This window comes from Carcharhinus amblyrhynchos, chromosome 24 (assembly GCF_965287045.1).
Source record: "Carcharhinus amblyrhynchos chromosome 24, sCarAmb.v2.hapA, whole genome shotgun sequence".
Classification (NCBI taxonomy): Eukaryota; Metazoa; Chordata; class Chondrichthyes; order Carcharhiniformes; family Carcharhinidae; genus Carcharhinus; species Carcharhinus amblyrhynchos.
In genome coordinates, this window is record NC_137347.1 from 10,576,392 (window position 1) to 10,594,307 (window position 17,916).

Genomic DNA, 17,916 nt, shown 5'->3' on the forward strand with positions numbered 1-17,916 from the left:
AACTGAAAGATGAGTTGCTATTCGTCAAGCTGATCCTGAGCTTCATGAGAACAGCACAAGAGGCCAAAAACAGAAAGAGACAAGCAGTGTTGTATATAGAAATGACAGAGCATGGGAAGCTCGGGATGTGCTTATGGACTGAACAGAGATGATCTGCAAAGTGTTCATCCAATTTATGTTTGATCTCTCCATTGTAGAGCAGAGCACCTGTTAACAGTAAACGCAGACATCGACTTCAGGAAGCGTAGAGTTCACAGGGTTTATTCAGGACAACTTTTTCAAGCATTTCATTCTAGAGCCAACCAGGGAGCAAGTTATGCTGGACCTGGTAAATCAATTATCTCATTGTAAAGCAGCCTCCATGCGACAGCAATTATAATACAATAGAACTTCAAAAGGGATGAAGTGGAAAGGGTCAAGAGCTTCAAGGTTTTAGGTATCCAGATCACCAACAACCTGTCGTGGTTCCCCCATGCTGACACTATCGTTAAGAAAGCCCACCAATGCCTCTACTTTCTCAGAAGACTGAGGAAATTTGGCACATATGCTCCAACTCTCACCAACTTTTACAGATGCACCATTCTCTCTGGCTGAATCACAGCTCAGTATGGCCACTGCTCTGTCGACTACCAAAAGAAACTACAAAGGGTTGTGAACGAAGCCCAGTCCATCACTCAAATTCGGAAAAGCAGCGGGAAGTGTAGACTTCAAATCAAATCAAATCAGTATACTAAGCTGAAAGAAGGTTTTATCAGGAAGGAAAGTTCAAAGCCTTGGACGATGAGGTGAGCGGGGGAAGATAACAGCTGTTTCATGTGCCTGCCTGGAAATATACCATAGGAATGGGACTGGATATTGGGTTGACTGAGAAATGAACCAGACTGTGTTGTGGAGGGAAGGTCCCTGTGGAATGCCATTAGGGGAAGGCAGGGATTGAAAGTTAAAGGTTAATAGGTCACTTTTGGGAGTAGGTAATAGGCACCCTAATGATGGTTACACAGTAGGACCGGGTATACAAGGAGAAATGAATGTAAGAGAAGGTCCTGCAATAATAATGGGTGAATTTAATCTACACTTAGATTAGGTGAATCAGATTTGTAAAGCTAGCCTGGAACATGAGTTCACAGAGTTTATTCAGCACAGCTTTTTCAAGCATTTCATTCTAGAGCCAACCAGGGGGCAAGCTATGCTGGACCTGGTAAATCAATTATCTCATTGTAAAGCAGCCTCCATGCGACAGCAATTATAACACAATAGAATTTCATGTTCAATTTGAAGACGAGTAGCATCAGTCTAAGACAAATATTTTAAACCTGAAATCTAGCTAAAATGAATTGGCTAACTAGGTCACAAGGTTGGACAGTACAGATGCAGTGGCAGACACCTTCTGACACAAGAAAGAACAAAGAATAGCACAGGAACAGGAACTGGAACAGGCCCTTTGGCCCTCCAAGCCTGCACCAATCACGTTGCTCTATTTAGACTAACCACCTGTATCTCTCTCTTCCCCATCTGTTCGTGTGACCATCCAGATAAGTCTCAAATATCACTAACATTTCTGTCTCAATCACTCCACCACCCTCTATGTAAAAGATTTCCCCCACACATCTCTATTGGACCTTCCCTTGAACTTGTGCCTCCTTGTGATTCTCATTTCTGCCCTGGGAAAAAGCTTCCAACTGTTCACCTTATCTATGCTCCTCATAATTTTATAAACTTCTATCAGGCTGTCCCTCAGCCTTGGTCTTTCCAGGGAGAACAATCCCAATTTATTCAATCTCTCCTCGTAGCTAATAGCCTTCAGAGCAGGCAACATCCTGATAAATCTTCTCTGTACTCCTCCAAAGCCTCCACATCCTACTACCTGCACTTTTAACTACTCTGTCTTCATTGACCCAGGCCCTATCACTCCTTGCAGTGATTTTATTTGATTGTATACCTGTATTTGCCACTCATAATGTGGTTGGTTATTTGGGAATATCAAACGCAGACGGACTGATTCCTCAGCTAATCCATAACCGTGACATCTAACAATCAACAGTGTGGTTAACCCTGTGTTAAAATCATTGAAGTGAGAGGGGAGATGATTGAGCTGTATAAGCTTATGAGGGGTATGGACAGGATGAGTAGGGAGTTGTTGTTCTCTTTGGTTGAGGGATGAATCAGATTGAAGGGGCATAGTTTTAGGGTAGGGAGGAAGGAAATTCAGAGGGGATTTAAGAAAATTATTTTTCACTCAATGGGTGGGTGGGAATCTGGAATGCACTGCTTGGGCAGGTAGTGGAAGCCAGAAACCTTACAATCTTCAAAATAGTATTTGGATGAGCACTTGAAATATTATAACATTCAAGGATAATGGATAAGTGCAGGGAAGTGAGATTTGCGAGTCTCTAGTGGTACTTACTCTCGATGCAGACTCAATGGGCCAAAGGGCCTTTTCTGTGCTGTATGATTCTGCATAAAGTTGGCATATTGCCTCTGTTGCAGTCAATGGGCAGAGGGTCAATACACATCATGATCCCTGTGCCCATTTGAGGCCATCTCAATTTAGCTCACAGCGGGTAAAAATTACTTCTCATGGGCTTTACAATCTAAAGACACTTCTTTTTAACAACCGCAAGAAGATCAGCCTCAGAAAGATTTTCTCTAAATTATAAAAGAAGTTATGCAAAATTTATCAATCTAAGGTAACTAAAGTGTTTTTAGATGTGAACTCAGATTCCGAAAATCCTGTGTCCATGAGGTGTTTTTTTTATATGTTTATTGCAGCTAAAACATTTTCAGGGATCCAAAACAATTGAATTCACTTGGCAAATTCTGGGGGCTGGCTCCTTGATGCCAGGCTCCTGAAATCTGAATTCAATGAGGGTAATATTATATGAGCTAACCTCATTACTCATTCCCTGACCATTTGAGTTCCACCGTTGATGTTTTCATGCCTCAGCATCACAGGAGCTGCACAGAATTTAATCAGAATTGCATCTTTCTCCTCAATTCTCCTTTAGTTCTCTTTTTAAACAGAAAGTCACCATTTCCATTCATCACGGAAGTCAAACCTGAGCTACCAACTGTTCTGTTGGAAATTATATTTTTGTGCTTTTTAAACAGTTTGAGATATGATCAGCATTTATTGCTCATTCCTAACTGCCCCTTGGACTAAGTAGCATTTCAGAGGGCATTTAAGAGGCAACCATGTTGCTGTCGGACTAGAGTCACATGTAGGCCAGGTGTGGATGTCAGATTTCCTCCCCTAAAGGACGTTGGTGAACCAGATGTGTTTTACAACAATGGTTCCATTCCACCTCTAATTCCAGATTTTTTCCATTGAATTCAAATTTCGCCAACTGCCGAGGGGGGACTTGAACCCTGCAGCATAATGCTGGGTCTCTGGATTACTAGTCCAGTGACAACACCACTACATTACTGTGTCTCCCTTCTGTTCTATTTATCGGGAGTGTAGGCAGGGGACTTCATTCTGAATGTAGTCTTTAGCAAATGCTTCGAGATTAATATTTGAAACCATAACACATAACTGTGTGACCCTGCAGCTTTAGCACAATAGAATTGACACCAACTTACAGAACTCAAAGCAATGATGCACTTAAACTGCTGGTATATCATTTAAATTTACATGAATCTCACCAGCTCACATAAATTTTCCTTTTCAAACAAGGATGATAAATTTAAATAATCCATAATGCATGATTTAACACCAGTCTACATGATACTAAAACACAGATGAGAAGGAGTTCAGACATACTGGTGAGAATAAAGCTGAGGTAATATGATTGTGCAATAAAAAAGAGCGTGTCTCCATACCTTGAAGAAAGTCATGGTGGCTCCATCTTTAACTGCCCCATATTCTATTTTTGTTTGTTTAGCCAGGTCATCGGCCGACTCTATTGGAGATTCCATGCGTTCAACTGTTAGGAAAGCTGCCAGGTTTGCGGTATAGGACGAGATGATGATGAGGGTGAAAAACCACCAGATCCCACCGATTATCCTGGTTGAAAGGGCTTTTGGCATCAGTTCCGAACCTGGACCAAACACAGGATCAGCCAGAGAAATAATTTACTGAGTGAACAATGGATTTACAATAACTATTACCTGCTTTTCAAAAAAACAAATGCAGGATTACTTACAAATTAATTTATTTTTAAAATGAAGCCCTGCTTACTGAGAAAAAATATTGCATTTTCTGTACAATAGTGGTAAAGGGCAAAATATAACAGGATAATAGTGGATCGGAAAGCTTGCACACTTGCTCACTCCTTGGCCCGAATTTTCCCGTCCTGCCTGCCACGGGATTTGGAGTGGGTGAGAGGGGCGGATCATGGAAAGGTCCATTGACCTCAGGCGGAATTTTATGGTTTTGGGATGAGCGAAACCGTAAAATCCTGTCCAAGGATTAGTCTTTTACCAATAGACTTGTCTCCAAAAATCCAGTTATTTTGGTTCGCTGATTGACGCACTGATAAGGCCTGTAGCTATTGGCTGATTTTGTAGTGGCACAGTGATCATACTCAATTCTCTCGGTGAACCCGAACAGATGCCAGAGTGTCGCGATTAGGGGATTTTCACAGTAACTTCATTGCTGTGTTAATGTAAGCCTACTTATGTCACCAATAACTAAACTTTAAACTTTGTGACTCTTTGTCACACACACCTAATCATAAAATTCTTTCAAGACAGAAGGAGGCCATTCAGCCCATCAAGTCTGCACCGATTCTCTGACAAAGCTCTATCCCCATTGCCCCACATATCCCCTTAACCTACACATCTTGGGACATCTGAGAGGCTGCAGTAAGGAAACGGAAGGATAGTTTCTCCATTCTTGCAGGAGAATATTCTCCTCAAAAAGAACAGTGCAAAAAATTCTTGAAAAGGAAAAGTTTTTTTTTTAAATTAGAAGTGCCCTGTAGAAAGGTTGCATGATAAAATATGTTGAGACTAAATATGAACCATTTTTACTTTCCACATCTTCACATACACACACACTTTGTTTTCCTTTGGGGAACAGTGGGGAAAGGATTCGCTGAGCTGATCGTCAGCCCATTGATTCACGTTATGAATGCTCCTTTCATGGCCAACAAATGGACTTGAACCCAAAGCTTCTAGTCCAGGAGGTGGGGTTGCTACCACTGTGCCTCATGTAGATCTAACAATCAAACTCACTGTTCATTAATCAGGTGTACAATTGCTGGGATGAATCAGTTGCCCCTTTTAGAAACTACCCAATTTTTATTCCTACCAAACCTTTTCAAAGAGTGACATAGGTACAATAGATCAAATGGTTTCGATAGCTATTTTTTTCCCAATGCATCATTCCATAATCTAAGCTAAAAATCAAGCCCCAGGAGTTAGAATCTCCTTTGCAGGCTGGCAGTGTACTCTGAGAGGTGGACTGAGTCGGTGGCTCCCCAGAACGAGTGTGGGGATAGCTGGGTGTAAAGATAGACTGGGTAGAAAGCCTACCTTGGTGAACCAACACTGTTCAATTTTTTTTAAAGTGAACAGCTCCCCCCGCTGCCCACACATGCCAGCACGCACATACACCACATGCTGCATCCATGCCACCTTATTCCCCTACCCACACCCCTGCTATGGCCCCTCATACCACCTATGTCACATGCCTCATTTCCCAACCCCATGACCTCTCATACCCTCCAGCCCAACATGCACACCCTCCACACACCCCCATGACCGTTTCTAGCCTCTGTGCCAACTTTTATCTCTTTGTCCATTCCCCATGCCTCTTTATAACCTCTCTGCTAATCTATGCCTCCACCTACTCTCATGTCCTGTTATAGCCCTTTTTGCCAATCTTAATGCCAACCTATGCCAATACATACAATCCCATCCTCCACCCCTTGCTCCTATGTCTATCATTCAAACTCACCCAATATCTGCCATGGGAAGACCATTATATTTGTTCTCTTCCTTTTCATTTGTTCTTCATTTCTAATTTCCACTGATTTTTACAGAAGCTTCACTCAAAATGTGAACTCATCCTCTCTCTTTCTCTCTAAGCTTTTGAATGTTTCTTAGAGTTTCTGTTTCTGAATTTCTCATATCTGAATATTTTACTTTCTCTTTAACACAACACTGCTTTCCATATAAAATGGTGCACATTCTCAATATGTAGGATGACAATATGTAGGATGTTAGATATGGTATGTTCACATTAAAACAGAACAATACACAGTCTGTTCCCTATGGAATACGGCATATTATTAAATCAATAACACATGAGCTGAACATGTTTCAAGGAAGAAACATATCAAGACATTGAGATTTCCGTAAGTAATAGCAAAGATGCCAGACTGTTCCGAGTCCTATCTTTCCAGCAGTGAGGGGTGCTGATATGCAAAAATTAACTTAGCATGCTTGGTACCTATGAATTTGCTCATCTAATTCACAAAAGAGAAACTTAATCTGACCTAACCTTATTAATGACTAGCTCAGTAAAAGGCTTGTGTGATAATGATTTACCGTAGTTACATTATTTAATTCACTGAGTAGGATCATATAATTAGATAAAAGATGCAATCGTCAATCTTTCGATGGAGGTAAGAGACAGCCAGGAAGGCTATTATCTGATGTTTGATCACAAGCATTGAGCATTTCTGTGCAAGATAAATTTGTTTGGCAAAGGCATTACGTGTATATTTTGTAACATATGAATAATCTCTGGCAAGTTACCGTGTCCAAGAAGAGTGGCCATGTGGCTGCTACTTAATGACAATTGATGAAAGCAGTTGGCGCACTTGACCTTATCATTCACTCTGTTGAGTTACAAATTGGCAAGATGTGTACGGATAAGGAAGAACATTAGGTTCATTTTAGTTCATTCATCAAGAATCTGAGCCTTCAGTCTCTCTGTCACAGCATTGAAGTCTCTGCTAAAAGATTCCAAGGTCACCGTCAGCACTAAGCTGTCTGGGAGTCATTTAAAGCATTGATCATGGTCATGAAAAGAGAACCTCTTAACATCAGAACAAAACGTACCTTAAATTTGAACTTGTCTTCTTCTGTCTTGTTTTACTGTGAAGTAATCCATTGAATTTATATTTTCCATATACTTTAATAAATATCTTCTCCACTATTCAGCAGGCCTCTTTTTCACCTCTGAAGGGTTTCTCTAGTTTTGCACGGTAACTAAATCTTTTGACACGGTTGAGATGCTTTACCTTTATCCCTGTGTCACTAACTAACAACTCTTCTCTAAATGTCCTGATCTCACTAGCTTTCTTCCCAATCACCAACGGTCTTTCCTATTTTATGTGGTCTTGTGTCCCAGACTATTCACAAGCCAAAGGTTCTGTTTATGCAAATTACTCATTGCCAAACTCTTTAATTTTACATCTGTTGTCGGTTTCCCACAAATAGAAGGATTGCAATGCATTGTGCATGCAGTTATGTTGTGCACAGATTGAAATTTTTAACCATAGTAAAACAAATGATAATAACAGATCCCTATTAAAGAAATAATGGACGGAATTTAAAGGAAAGTTTGTTTATTAGTCACAAATAAGGCTTACATTAACACTGAAATGAAGTTACTGTGAAATTCCCTGAGTTGCCACACTCCGGCACCTATTCGGGTCAATGTACATAACTAGCACATCTTTCAGACTGTGGAGGGAAAACCAGAGCACTTGGAGGAAACCCACGCAGACATGAGGAGAACATGCAAACTCCACACAGATAGTGACCCAAGCCAGAATCAAACCCAGATCCCTGGCACTGAGAGGCAGCAGTGCTAACCACTTTGCCACTGTGCCACAATGGGACTCTTGCCCACCAGCTGGAGAGCCAGTGAGAGCACCACATCTCCTCCTTTGGGGAAGGCTAGCTCACCTCTTAACTCAGCTTCTGACTTCTCAAAGCCTGTTCACTATCCACAAGGCACACGTCAGGAGAGTAATTAAATACATTCCACTTGCCTGGATGAGTGAAGCTCCAACAAAACTCAAGAAGCTCGACACCAGAACAAAGCAGCCTGCTTGATTGGTATCTGTTCCGCAAACAGTCACTCTTTCCATCACTGCTGAACAGTGGCAATAATGTGTACTATTTAAAAGGTGCACTATGGGAACTCAGCAAAACTCCTTAGACTGCACCTTCTAAACCCACGACTGCTACCATGTAGAAAAACAAAGGCAACAGCTACAAGGAAACACCATCACTTGGAAGTTCCCCTCCAACTGCCATACCATCTTGACTTGGAAACATATCACATTCCTTCTCTATTATTGGGTCAAAATTCTGGAACTCCCTCTCGAACAAAATTGAAGGTGTACTTACACATTAGGGACTGCTGAGGTTCAAGAAGGCAGCTCACCCCATCTTCGCAAGAGCAATCAGGCATGGCCAATAAATGTCAGCCTAGCCAGTGATGCCCACACCCCATAAATGAAGTGAAAAACAAATACATCGAGAGCCAATCAGGCACTTAAAGTCGCCAGTAGTGGGCCCTCCCCCCAGATCAAGTACCCTGTGGATAGAGATCCGGTTCCCAATAGCTACCAGCTACCAGGTAGTGGAGGTACCTGCTGACTGTGGACTTGCAAGAGGCCTAGGATCAGCAATAGACACAGGCAACAGGTGAGTGAGTAGGATATGAGGATCAGAGGGCAAGGGTCGCTTGCATATGGTTTGGACGAAAAGGCAGCGGGTTGGCCCTCAAGAGCGCCCCCCTCCCATTTTCCAATGCCAGGTCCCTTGATGAAGCAGTGCCTGACAATGATGGACAGCGCCTCTGTCCCTCAATCATACCCAGCCAAAGCCCACAGGCAAACACTGTTACAATGAGCTTCTCACTGAATCAATAAAGGAAGAATTTGGACCCAGTCCTTCTGTAGCACAGGTTTATTCACCTTACACAGAGGACACAGACAAATAATTATTCCACCTCCGCAACCTCACATACGTTCTTAGATACACTTAATAATAATGCACTAACCTTTCCCCAATTAGTGACAATTGTTCTCACTATGAGTAGAGAATGTACATCACAGTAAACACTACAGGGTTTGTTTTATAGGCTTCCCAAATGAGGACTAAGCCTGAGGAACTCCAATACTGGATTAGTGCAGCATGATTGATTTCACAACTATCCAATATCTCAGTAGGGTGCCTGTCATTTCACAATTTGATTGAAAGCTACACCTGGTTATTGATTCTTTGATATGAATTCCACATTTAATGTTATAAGGAATTATGCACTTGAATGGAAAGAATGTTATTCTAGGGCTTTATTTAGTTAAGGAAGGTAAATGTCAATGGTTTTTTATAAATGAGTTTTTTTTCAATATAACAAAGTAGGAACTTAAAACTTTACATTATAAAAATTGATTTTATCTGATGTCTGCTTGGGTCCTGAGGTCTCTACATGGTGGATACGAGGTGAGTTGACATTGTAGGTGTAAGGGAAAAGGGTGGCAGGTGGGTGGATGTGGGTTGGCATGAGTTGGCATAGAGGCTATAAATGGCAACAAAGTGGGTAGAGGGACATAGGTTGGCATGAAGACATAAGGGGTGATGGGGTTGTTGGAGGGCATACCTTGACATAGGTGTCATGAGGAACTAAAGGGGATGAGCAGAGAGAATTACATTGGCTTGTGGGGGCATGAGTAGTCATGGGGATGGGTGGAGAGCATGTGGTGGTATGGGTTGGTATGAATGGGGAATGGTGTGTGTGTGCATGCGCGTGCGCCAGAGTGAGGGCTGGAGAGATGTTTCATTTTTAATATTTTAATAGTTGGACACTGTGGCCTTCCGCTCAGACAGCCTCCTCAGTTCTTCGAGCCCATCCTGCCCCCTCGACCAAAGATTAGATGAATAGAGAGTCATTTTTAAAGGTTAGGTTTGTAGAGTCAGGTTTTCTCCCATCACTGTGTACTCGACCTGGAACGGGAACCCAGGCCATATCTATCCATGGGAACCACTTTACTGACTCAAGATATGAATTATCCCCTTAATTGTTAAACATCATACAGTGTTGAATGATATTGCACTATCTCACCCCTTGACACATCCTAACTTTTCATTATTTCAGAATATCTGAATTTCTTTTCATGGAAGGTCTGACTTGCAGTTAAATTGATGATTACTCTTGTAGCTGATGTTACCTTTTTCTGAATGTAGACTTAATATCTAAGTTAAGTTTTCTCACATTTCCCTGTTCCCTGTCATGTTACATTCTTTGAACATCCCATTTCCATTTTTAAGGTATTGTCCTATACAGGGCATGGGGTAACACATTTCCTCTACACCTGTAGCCCCGTTCCCCCCTCCCCCCATCTTTGCCCCCACTTCTTTCCTCTATCCATTCTCAACAAGTGCCTAACCTTGAGTCAGGATCTTTGTGCAACAACACAACCAAAGCAGCAGCCTCTCTTCTCAAAGCCTTTCTCTACATTTATCTTCAATCTCCGAACCACGTATCAATAATCAATGAATATATTCAATGCTGAGTGACATGGGGTTCAAGGGTTATGGGGGACCTCCAGAAAAGAGAAGTTTAGCACGTAACAGATAAGCCATGATCTTAAAGACATATGAAGAAACCTGGAGGAACCAATTGGTCTCTCTCATTTCTCATTTTCTTATGTAACTCTCATGTTATTAATGGATGCAATTTATATATTAACATGCAAATCATGCAGCAACTAGTGGTAAAGCTCCACAAATCGCTGAATGAAAATTCTAAAAATTATTTTCCTTTCTATCTTTCTGTCCAGTACTTCTTTGACACTCTATGTTGCTTCTCATATATCTGATTTTACTCAAATACACTAATTTTTTTCTCCTTCATTCATTCTCAATCTTAAACATCATTGATCAAGGAGATATACAGTGGACCTTGTCATCCACCAAAGTTCCAGATGGACCTGCTGCCATCAGTGTGCCATCATCAGCTCACACTTCTTGTGTTTAGAATCACAAAATTGAATCCCTACAGTGCAGAAGGAGGCCATTCAAGTCTGCACTGACAACAATCCCACCCAGGTCCTATCCCCATAACCCCATGCATTTACCCTGCTAATCCATCGACACTAAGGAGCAATTTAGCGTGGCCAATCCATCTAACCTGCACATCTTTCAGATTGTAGGAGAAGTCGGAGCACCTGGAGGAAACCCACGCAGGCACTGAGTACAGATGTGAGTGGAAATGAATCTGATTAATGGGTCATGTTGTGGGATTCCTGACTCTAGCACATTCTGTGCCATTACCTATTATGTATAGGTTCTCTATGAGCATTGTTCTGCATCCTGGGTGTATCCGCATGCCAGCATTAAATAACAATTTAAAGATTTGAAAAATAGCAAATAGAAATTTTAAATGCAAACTATGGCATGGTGACATAGTGGTTAGCACTGCTGCCTCACAGCGCCAGGCACTCTAGTTCAAATCCGACCTTGGGTGATTGTCTGAGTTTGCATGTTGTCCCCATGTCTGTATGCTTTTCCTCCTGGTGCTCCAATTTCCTTCCAAAAAACGTGCAGGTTAGGTGGAATGGCCATGCTGAATTGTCCCTTAATGTCAGGGTGATTAGCAGAGTAAATATGTGGGATTACAGAGATAGATCGTGGGTGAGATAGTTGTTGCTACAGGCACAATGGGCTGAATGGCCTCTTTCTGTACTGTAAGGTCTCTATGGATAATTCTCTGATGGCACCCAGCCAAATCTCCATTCACTGCGGTGGAACTGGAGAATCCTACCCACTGGCGAGGTTGGAGAATTTGGTCTATGTATTTGAAGAGATTTTGGCTGGCGTCAGGAACGATTAAGTGACCCTTTTTCACTGTTCATGCTACTCATGATGATATTAAATATATTTCATACTGATGGGATATTTTTATTGTGTTCATTTTCAGAATGTGGCTGGCACATCCTAAATTATTGCCCATTTAGAGTTACTGGTATAGCAGACCTTTTTCTTATTAAATAGAACTGAGGTCATCACTTGGTTCCTTCAGAGGGCAGTTCAGAGTCAACTCTTGGCGTGGGGCTTATGTAGTATGGAAACCATTTCAGGCAAGTGCAGCAGGTTTCCTTCCCTAAACAACATCAGTGAACCAGTTGGGATTTTGCAACAATCCAGCAGCTTCATAGTCACTTCTTGTGATACCAGCTTTTTCTCCCCACTTTATGTCCTGAATTCTAATTCTCACACTACTACATTCAATGCGTTTTTAGTTTATTTATTAGTGTCACATGTAGGTTTACATTAACACTGAAATTAAGTGCCTGTTCGGGTACACTGAGGAAGAATTTAGCATGGACAATGCTCCTAATTTGCACATCTTTCAGTGTGGGAGGAAACTGGAGCACCCGGAGGAAACCCATGCAGGCACAGGGAGAACATGTAGATTCTGCACAGACAGTGACCCAATCTGGGAATTGAACCTGGGTCCTGGTGCTGTGAGACAGCAGTGCTAACCACTGTGCCACCTTGTATAACCTTCAAGTTACTAGTTCAATAAAATAACCATGACATAACCCAAATATGAATTCCAATCTTGCTCAAATTGTTGCAAGCATTCTGATACTTCTTTTTGCTCAAACTCCACTCAGTGTAATTAATTAGTAACCTTTAATAGGACCCTGAATCCATTCCATTCTTCCAAAGAGTTGATCTTCTCTGGTGTCCTTTCCAATTTTCCGCATATGTTTCTCCCTTAGGCTTGTAAAATCTGGAACACTAAGTTCAGTGGTTTGTGCCCTTACCTTTGCTAATTCTGATGACATGTAGATACTTTCAGTCATGCATTTTTCAGTCAGAAGGTTAGCACCCTTTTCTGGTTCACTGCTTCTTATCAAAAAGAGTTAGTTATGCACTGATTACTGTGCTTTGAATCTAGCCCAGCACAATGGCATGGACTTTTCCCCTCAACTAACTGTAAAAGTTCCTGCTTGGATCAAATTGGACTGTCCGCAGCCCAGTTCCTAACAGTTGTGACACAATAACGCAAGCTCTTCCTTGACTCCCCAATAAGTGGCATCAGTTTCTTTTATTTGTTTATGGGATCTAGGTATCGCTGGCTGAGCCAGCATTTATTGCCCATTCCTAATTGTCCTTGGACTGAATGGATTGTTACATCATTTCAGAGAGCTTTTAGTGAAAGAGTCAACTACATTGCTGTGTGTCTGGAGTCACATGCTGGCCAGACCAGGTAAGGACAACAAATTTCCTTCCCTAAAGGACATTTGTGAACCAGTAGGGTTTTTGCAACAATCGACAATGGTTTCATTATCACCATTTGACTTTTAATTCCAGATTTTTATGGAATTCAAACCCAGTAAGAACCATAATCAGTGCGTAACTAGATTCCTCTGATATGAATGCTGTGGTGGGATTACCCTGGGTCTCTGAATTATGTCCAGTGACAATACCTCTGTGCCACTGCCTCCCCAAATCATCCTGGCTTTCTCAGAGAAACTATTACAGGATTTTATCATAGCATCTTACAATTCCTACAGTGCAGAAGGAGGCCATTCAGCCCATCGAGCCTACACTAATAACAATCCTACCTTAATCCTGTAAACCACATATTTACCCTGCTAGGTCCCCTGACACTAAGAGGCAATTTAGCACAGCCAATCAATCAATGTAACACAAACACCTTTGGACTATGGGAGGAAATCAAAGCACCCGGAGGAGACCCACACAGATATGGGGAGAATGTGAAAACGTCGTATAGACAGTGACCTGAAGCTGGAATTGAACCAGGGTCCCTGGTGCGGTGAGGCAACAGTACTGACCACTGTGTCACCATGCTACCCTAAATAACTTTAGGTCATCTACATTGATGTACAAGGAGGGGACAGGATTAATTTCACTGTTAGGCAAAACAAATATTTTCTTTCCATCTTATCAATACAATACTTGAACATAGATTCATCCACACTGATACTTAAGTGTTCAATTCCCCAAAAGTTAACACCAATTATCTAATGAGCACAGCAATTTACTTGCTATTTTTAAGAAATGAGACAAATCTAAAATCTACTTCCACTGACGACAGTTTTTCTCCTTTGCCCTCGTTGAAAAGTACACATTTCACTTCCAGGGATTTTCCTTCACTTTAAAGAAAGCTTTTCTATTTGGTTAGTGTGGTTAGTACTTAATATTTAAAGAAGACCTCTTATGCTATTCTAAACTATATCAATGTCATCACTATTGTCAGGAGTAAGTTATTAGCCAGTATTAGTTCCAGGCTCCTACACAGAATTCCAGTTTAATCGGCTGACAAGCCTCCTCTCTGAGTAAAGTTGCTCCCTTTCACAACATATTCCATGCTTAACTACCAGTCCAACCTAATCCTACTTTATGAAACTCACTTTCATCTTCAGGTTATAAGTCAACTAAAAAGTTTATTTATTGGTGTCACAAGTTGGCTTACATTAACACTGTGAAAATCCCCTAGTTGCCACACTCCAGTGCCTGTTCGGGGGCACTGAGGGAGAATTTAGCACGGCCAATGCACCTAACCTGCATGACCTTTGGACCGTGGGAAGAAACCGGAGAACCCAGAGGAAACTCATGCAGGCACGGGGAGAGTGTGCAAACTCCACACAGACAGTGACCCAAGCCAAGAATCGAACCCGGGTCCTTGACGCTGAGGCAGAAGTGCCACTGAGCCACCTGATCTACTGAAGTCCCTTTTCTTTTTATGGGCAAATTATAAGTGCCACCATTGTATTTCTTGTGTGCCTCATATTTGTGCAGCATGTTTCAATTTTGCGGTACTACATTTGTTTTCCTTTTTCTCTGACATCATCTCATTCTTTTTACAAAGTGCAGCCATAGCCCTCTACATTATTGTCAATCTCAAATCTGCCAATCTTTGTTTTAAACATACTCAATGACTGTGCTTCCACATCCCTCTGGGGTATAACATTCCAAAAATTCAGAACTCTCTGTGTAAATAAATTTATTCTGGCCAGAACTCTCCATTCACCTGACAAAGGGGCAAACCCTGAAAGCTTGCGAGTTTACTATCAAATAAATCGGTTGGACTTAAACCTGGTGTTGTCAGACTTTTTACTGTGTTTACCCCAGTCAAACTCCGGCATCTCCACATCATGACTAGAGTCTCTAACCAAGGGAAACAGCTTTCCTGCATCTACCATCGCTATCCCTTGAAGTATTTTGTAGGTTACAGATGAGATCACCTCTCATTCTCCAGTCAAGACATGAAGGGGCAAGATAATTGTGCCATTGCTGCCATTTCTTCAGCTGGGGTGATAAACCCAACCCAGTCCAGCAATTGAATAAGACAGGTCTTAGCCTTTGCACAGAGCAGAACAGTGGATGATATACTTACCCCACGTGGGTGAAGTGACCTCCACCAGGAAGGTGATCTTTTAGTTTCAGTGCAGCTTTCCAGTTCTCTCCTGCTTGTGAATTATTTGATCTTGCAACCTTCTCTTCTATAGCCCCCTCTTTTGACAACTTCATAGAATCCCTACATAGAAAGAAGCCGTTTGGCCCATCGAGTCTGTATCGACTACAATTCTACACAGGCTCTATCCAGGTATTTACCCTGCTGGTTCCCCTGACGCTGTATCAATTTAGCATGCCCAATCCACCCAACCTGCATACCTTTGGACTTGGTATCTTTTTGAATATTTGCACTCTAGCCTTGACTACATCATTCTTTTTCAATAATGAAAAGGAAGGAATCCACACTATGCTGCGGGAACATTCGATCAATATAATACATCGAACTACTAGTTTAAGAAAGTGTTGATGTGGTTTGTATTTTTATCCCACCACCTTAACAAAAGCAAAACGCTTTTCCTCACCTTCCATGTCTGATTAATCTTCTGAGTACTCTTTAGGCATTTAGTCATTTTGGGTTTGGAATAAACTAGCAGCAGCAGACTAAGCTGTGACTAAATTGGCTAATCGTTTAGTTAATCCATTCCATGCTTTGCTTAATTGACCAGTGTTAAAATCACAGATTGTTGAATGTTAAACTGACTGCCTTTTGGCTGAGATCAGACATCCAATCAAGTCCAAGATGCTTCATCTTGTCAGCATGGATCTTGTTTATCTCCCTTGTGGAGACCTTGAATTGAATTCATTTGGATTTTAAAGCAGAGAACGGATTTACGTCCATTCTGAGCACTGGCTTTGTAACTTTAAGAATGGAGAGCCAGTACCGGAAGCAGCACCATCTCCAGCCATTGGGCGATCTTCTGGCTGCGTTGTACCCGGCGCAAATCCTGCCGTGTCAGAAAAATCCTAGGAGAGACCTGAAACACGGCTCTTGCCAGAGAGCTTAAGAGTTTGCAATGTTTCCGGGCCCTCCCAGCAGGCATAATCAGATTCAACCCAGCGAGAGCATGAAAGTAATTACTAGGGGCAATCAATCTAAAATATGGAAATGGTAGTGGGTAGTATCCCTACCTCTGAATTAGAAGCTGTGGGTTCAAGTCCTACCCCTGGATTTGATGACCAAGAATGGTGCGTTCATAATGTGGTCAAACAGGTCGAGTGTGTCAACCTACAAAATCATTCCAAACATGCCAATGGCTGGCGGCAAGAGTGGGACTCCTTGTTAGCCACGTTTGAAGTGGATTGGTGCTCCTCAAGCTATAGGCCCCTGGCAACAGACTAGTGACCTGTTCCAGGAATAACTAGCCATTGAAAGAGATGAAAGTCTGCCTTAATGCATCACTAGTCACAGGAAGAGAACTGGAAAGAATCATAAAATATATCTTAAAAGCATAAGGACAGAGATTCAGAGAAACAATTTTGCACAAAACAGCTTTTGAAGTGCTTTGCTGTGTTAAGTAACTAAGGCAAAAATGACTGCATTTCTTAAGGAGAAGGTGGATATGTATTTGAAACAAAGGACACTGCAACATTCACAGCACAGAACACCGGGATAGGTTTTAGGTAGCCCAGGCAAGGATCTTGTACAAATGCAAAGTCCCAGTTGGGGTGCATTTTCCAAGGGTGACAAAGGAGTTGTGATCAGGAAATAACATTTCCCCAAAGTTTTTCCAGCAGGGTCCCTGTCCAGAAGTTAGCCTAAGGGGAACAGAGACTTTGCCGGGAATTATAGACCGGTGAGTCTTACTTCTGTTGTGGGCAAGGTTTTAGAAAAAATTATTAGGGATAGGATTTATAGTTATTTGGAGTGTAATGAATTGATTAGAAATAGTCAGCATGGTTTTGTAGCGGATAGGTCGTGCCTTACTAACCTTATTGAGTTTTTTGAGAAGGTGACCAAAGAGGTGGATGGGGGCAAGGCAGTTGACGTGGTATACATGGATTTTAGTAAGGCGTTCGATAAGGTTCACCATGGTAGGCTTCTGCAGAAAATGCAGATGTATGGGATTGTGGGTAATCTAGGAAGTTGGATCAGGAATTGGCTATCAGATAGGAGACAGAGGGTGGTGGTGGATGGTAAATATTCATCATGGAGTACAGTTACGAGTGGTGTGCCTCAGGGATCTGTTTTGGGGCCACTGTTGTTTGTAATTTTTATTAATGATCTGGATGAGGGTATAGTTGGGTGGATTAGTAAATTTGCTGATGACACCAAAATTGGAGGTGTGGTAGATTGTGAGGAAGGGTGTCATAGTCTGCAGGGAGACTTAGATAGGTTGCAGAGCTGGGCCGAGAGGTGGCGGATGGAATTTAATGCGGAGAAGTGTGAGGTAATTCACTTTGGTAGGAGCAACAGATGTGTCGAGTATAGGGCTAACGGGAGGACTTTGAATAGTGTGGATGAACAGAGGGATCTAGGTGTGTGTGTACATAGATCCCTGAAAGTTGGGAATCAAGTAGATAAGGTAGTTAAGAAGGCGTACGGTGTCTTGGCGTTTATTGGTAGGGGGATTGAATTTAGGAGTCGCAGTGTAATGTTGCAACTGTACACTACTCTAGTGC

The 17,916-nt window shown here is 41.9% G+C and overlaps 1 protein-coding gene across 1 annotated transcript in view; it reads right to left on the bottom strand.

The window, feature by feature from the left end:
- Nucleotides 1-17,916, bottom strand: part of LOC145358010 (glutamate receptor ionotropic, kainate 3-like) — a 475,535-nt gene that overhangs the window by 68,721 nt on the left and 388,898 nt on the right. Inside the window, exon 13 of the mRNA XM_080211688.1 lies at nt 3,820-4,037. Coding sequence (XP_080067814.1) covers nt 3,820-4,037 — 218 coding nt within the window. The remainder of the gene's footprint in view (nt 1-3,819; nt 4,038-17,916) is intronic.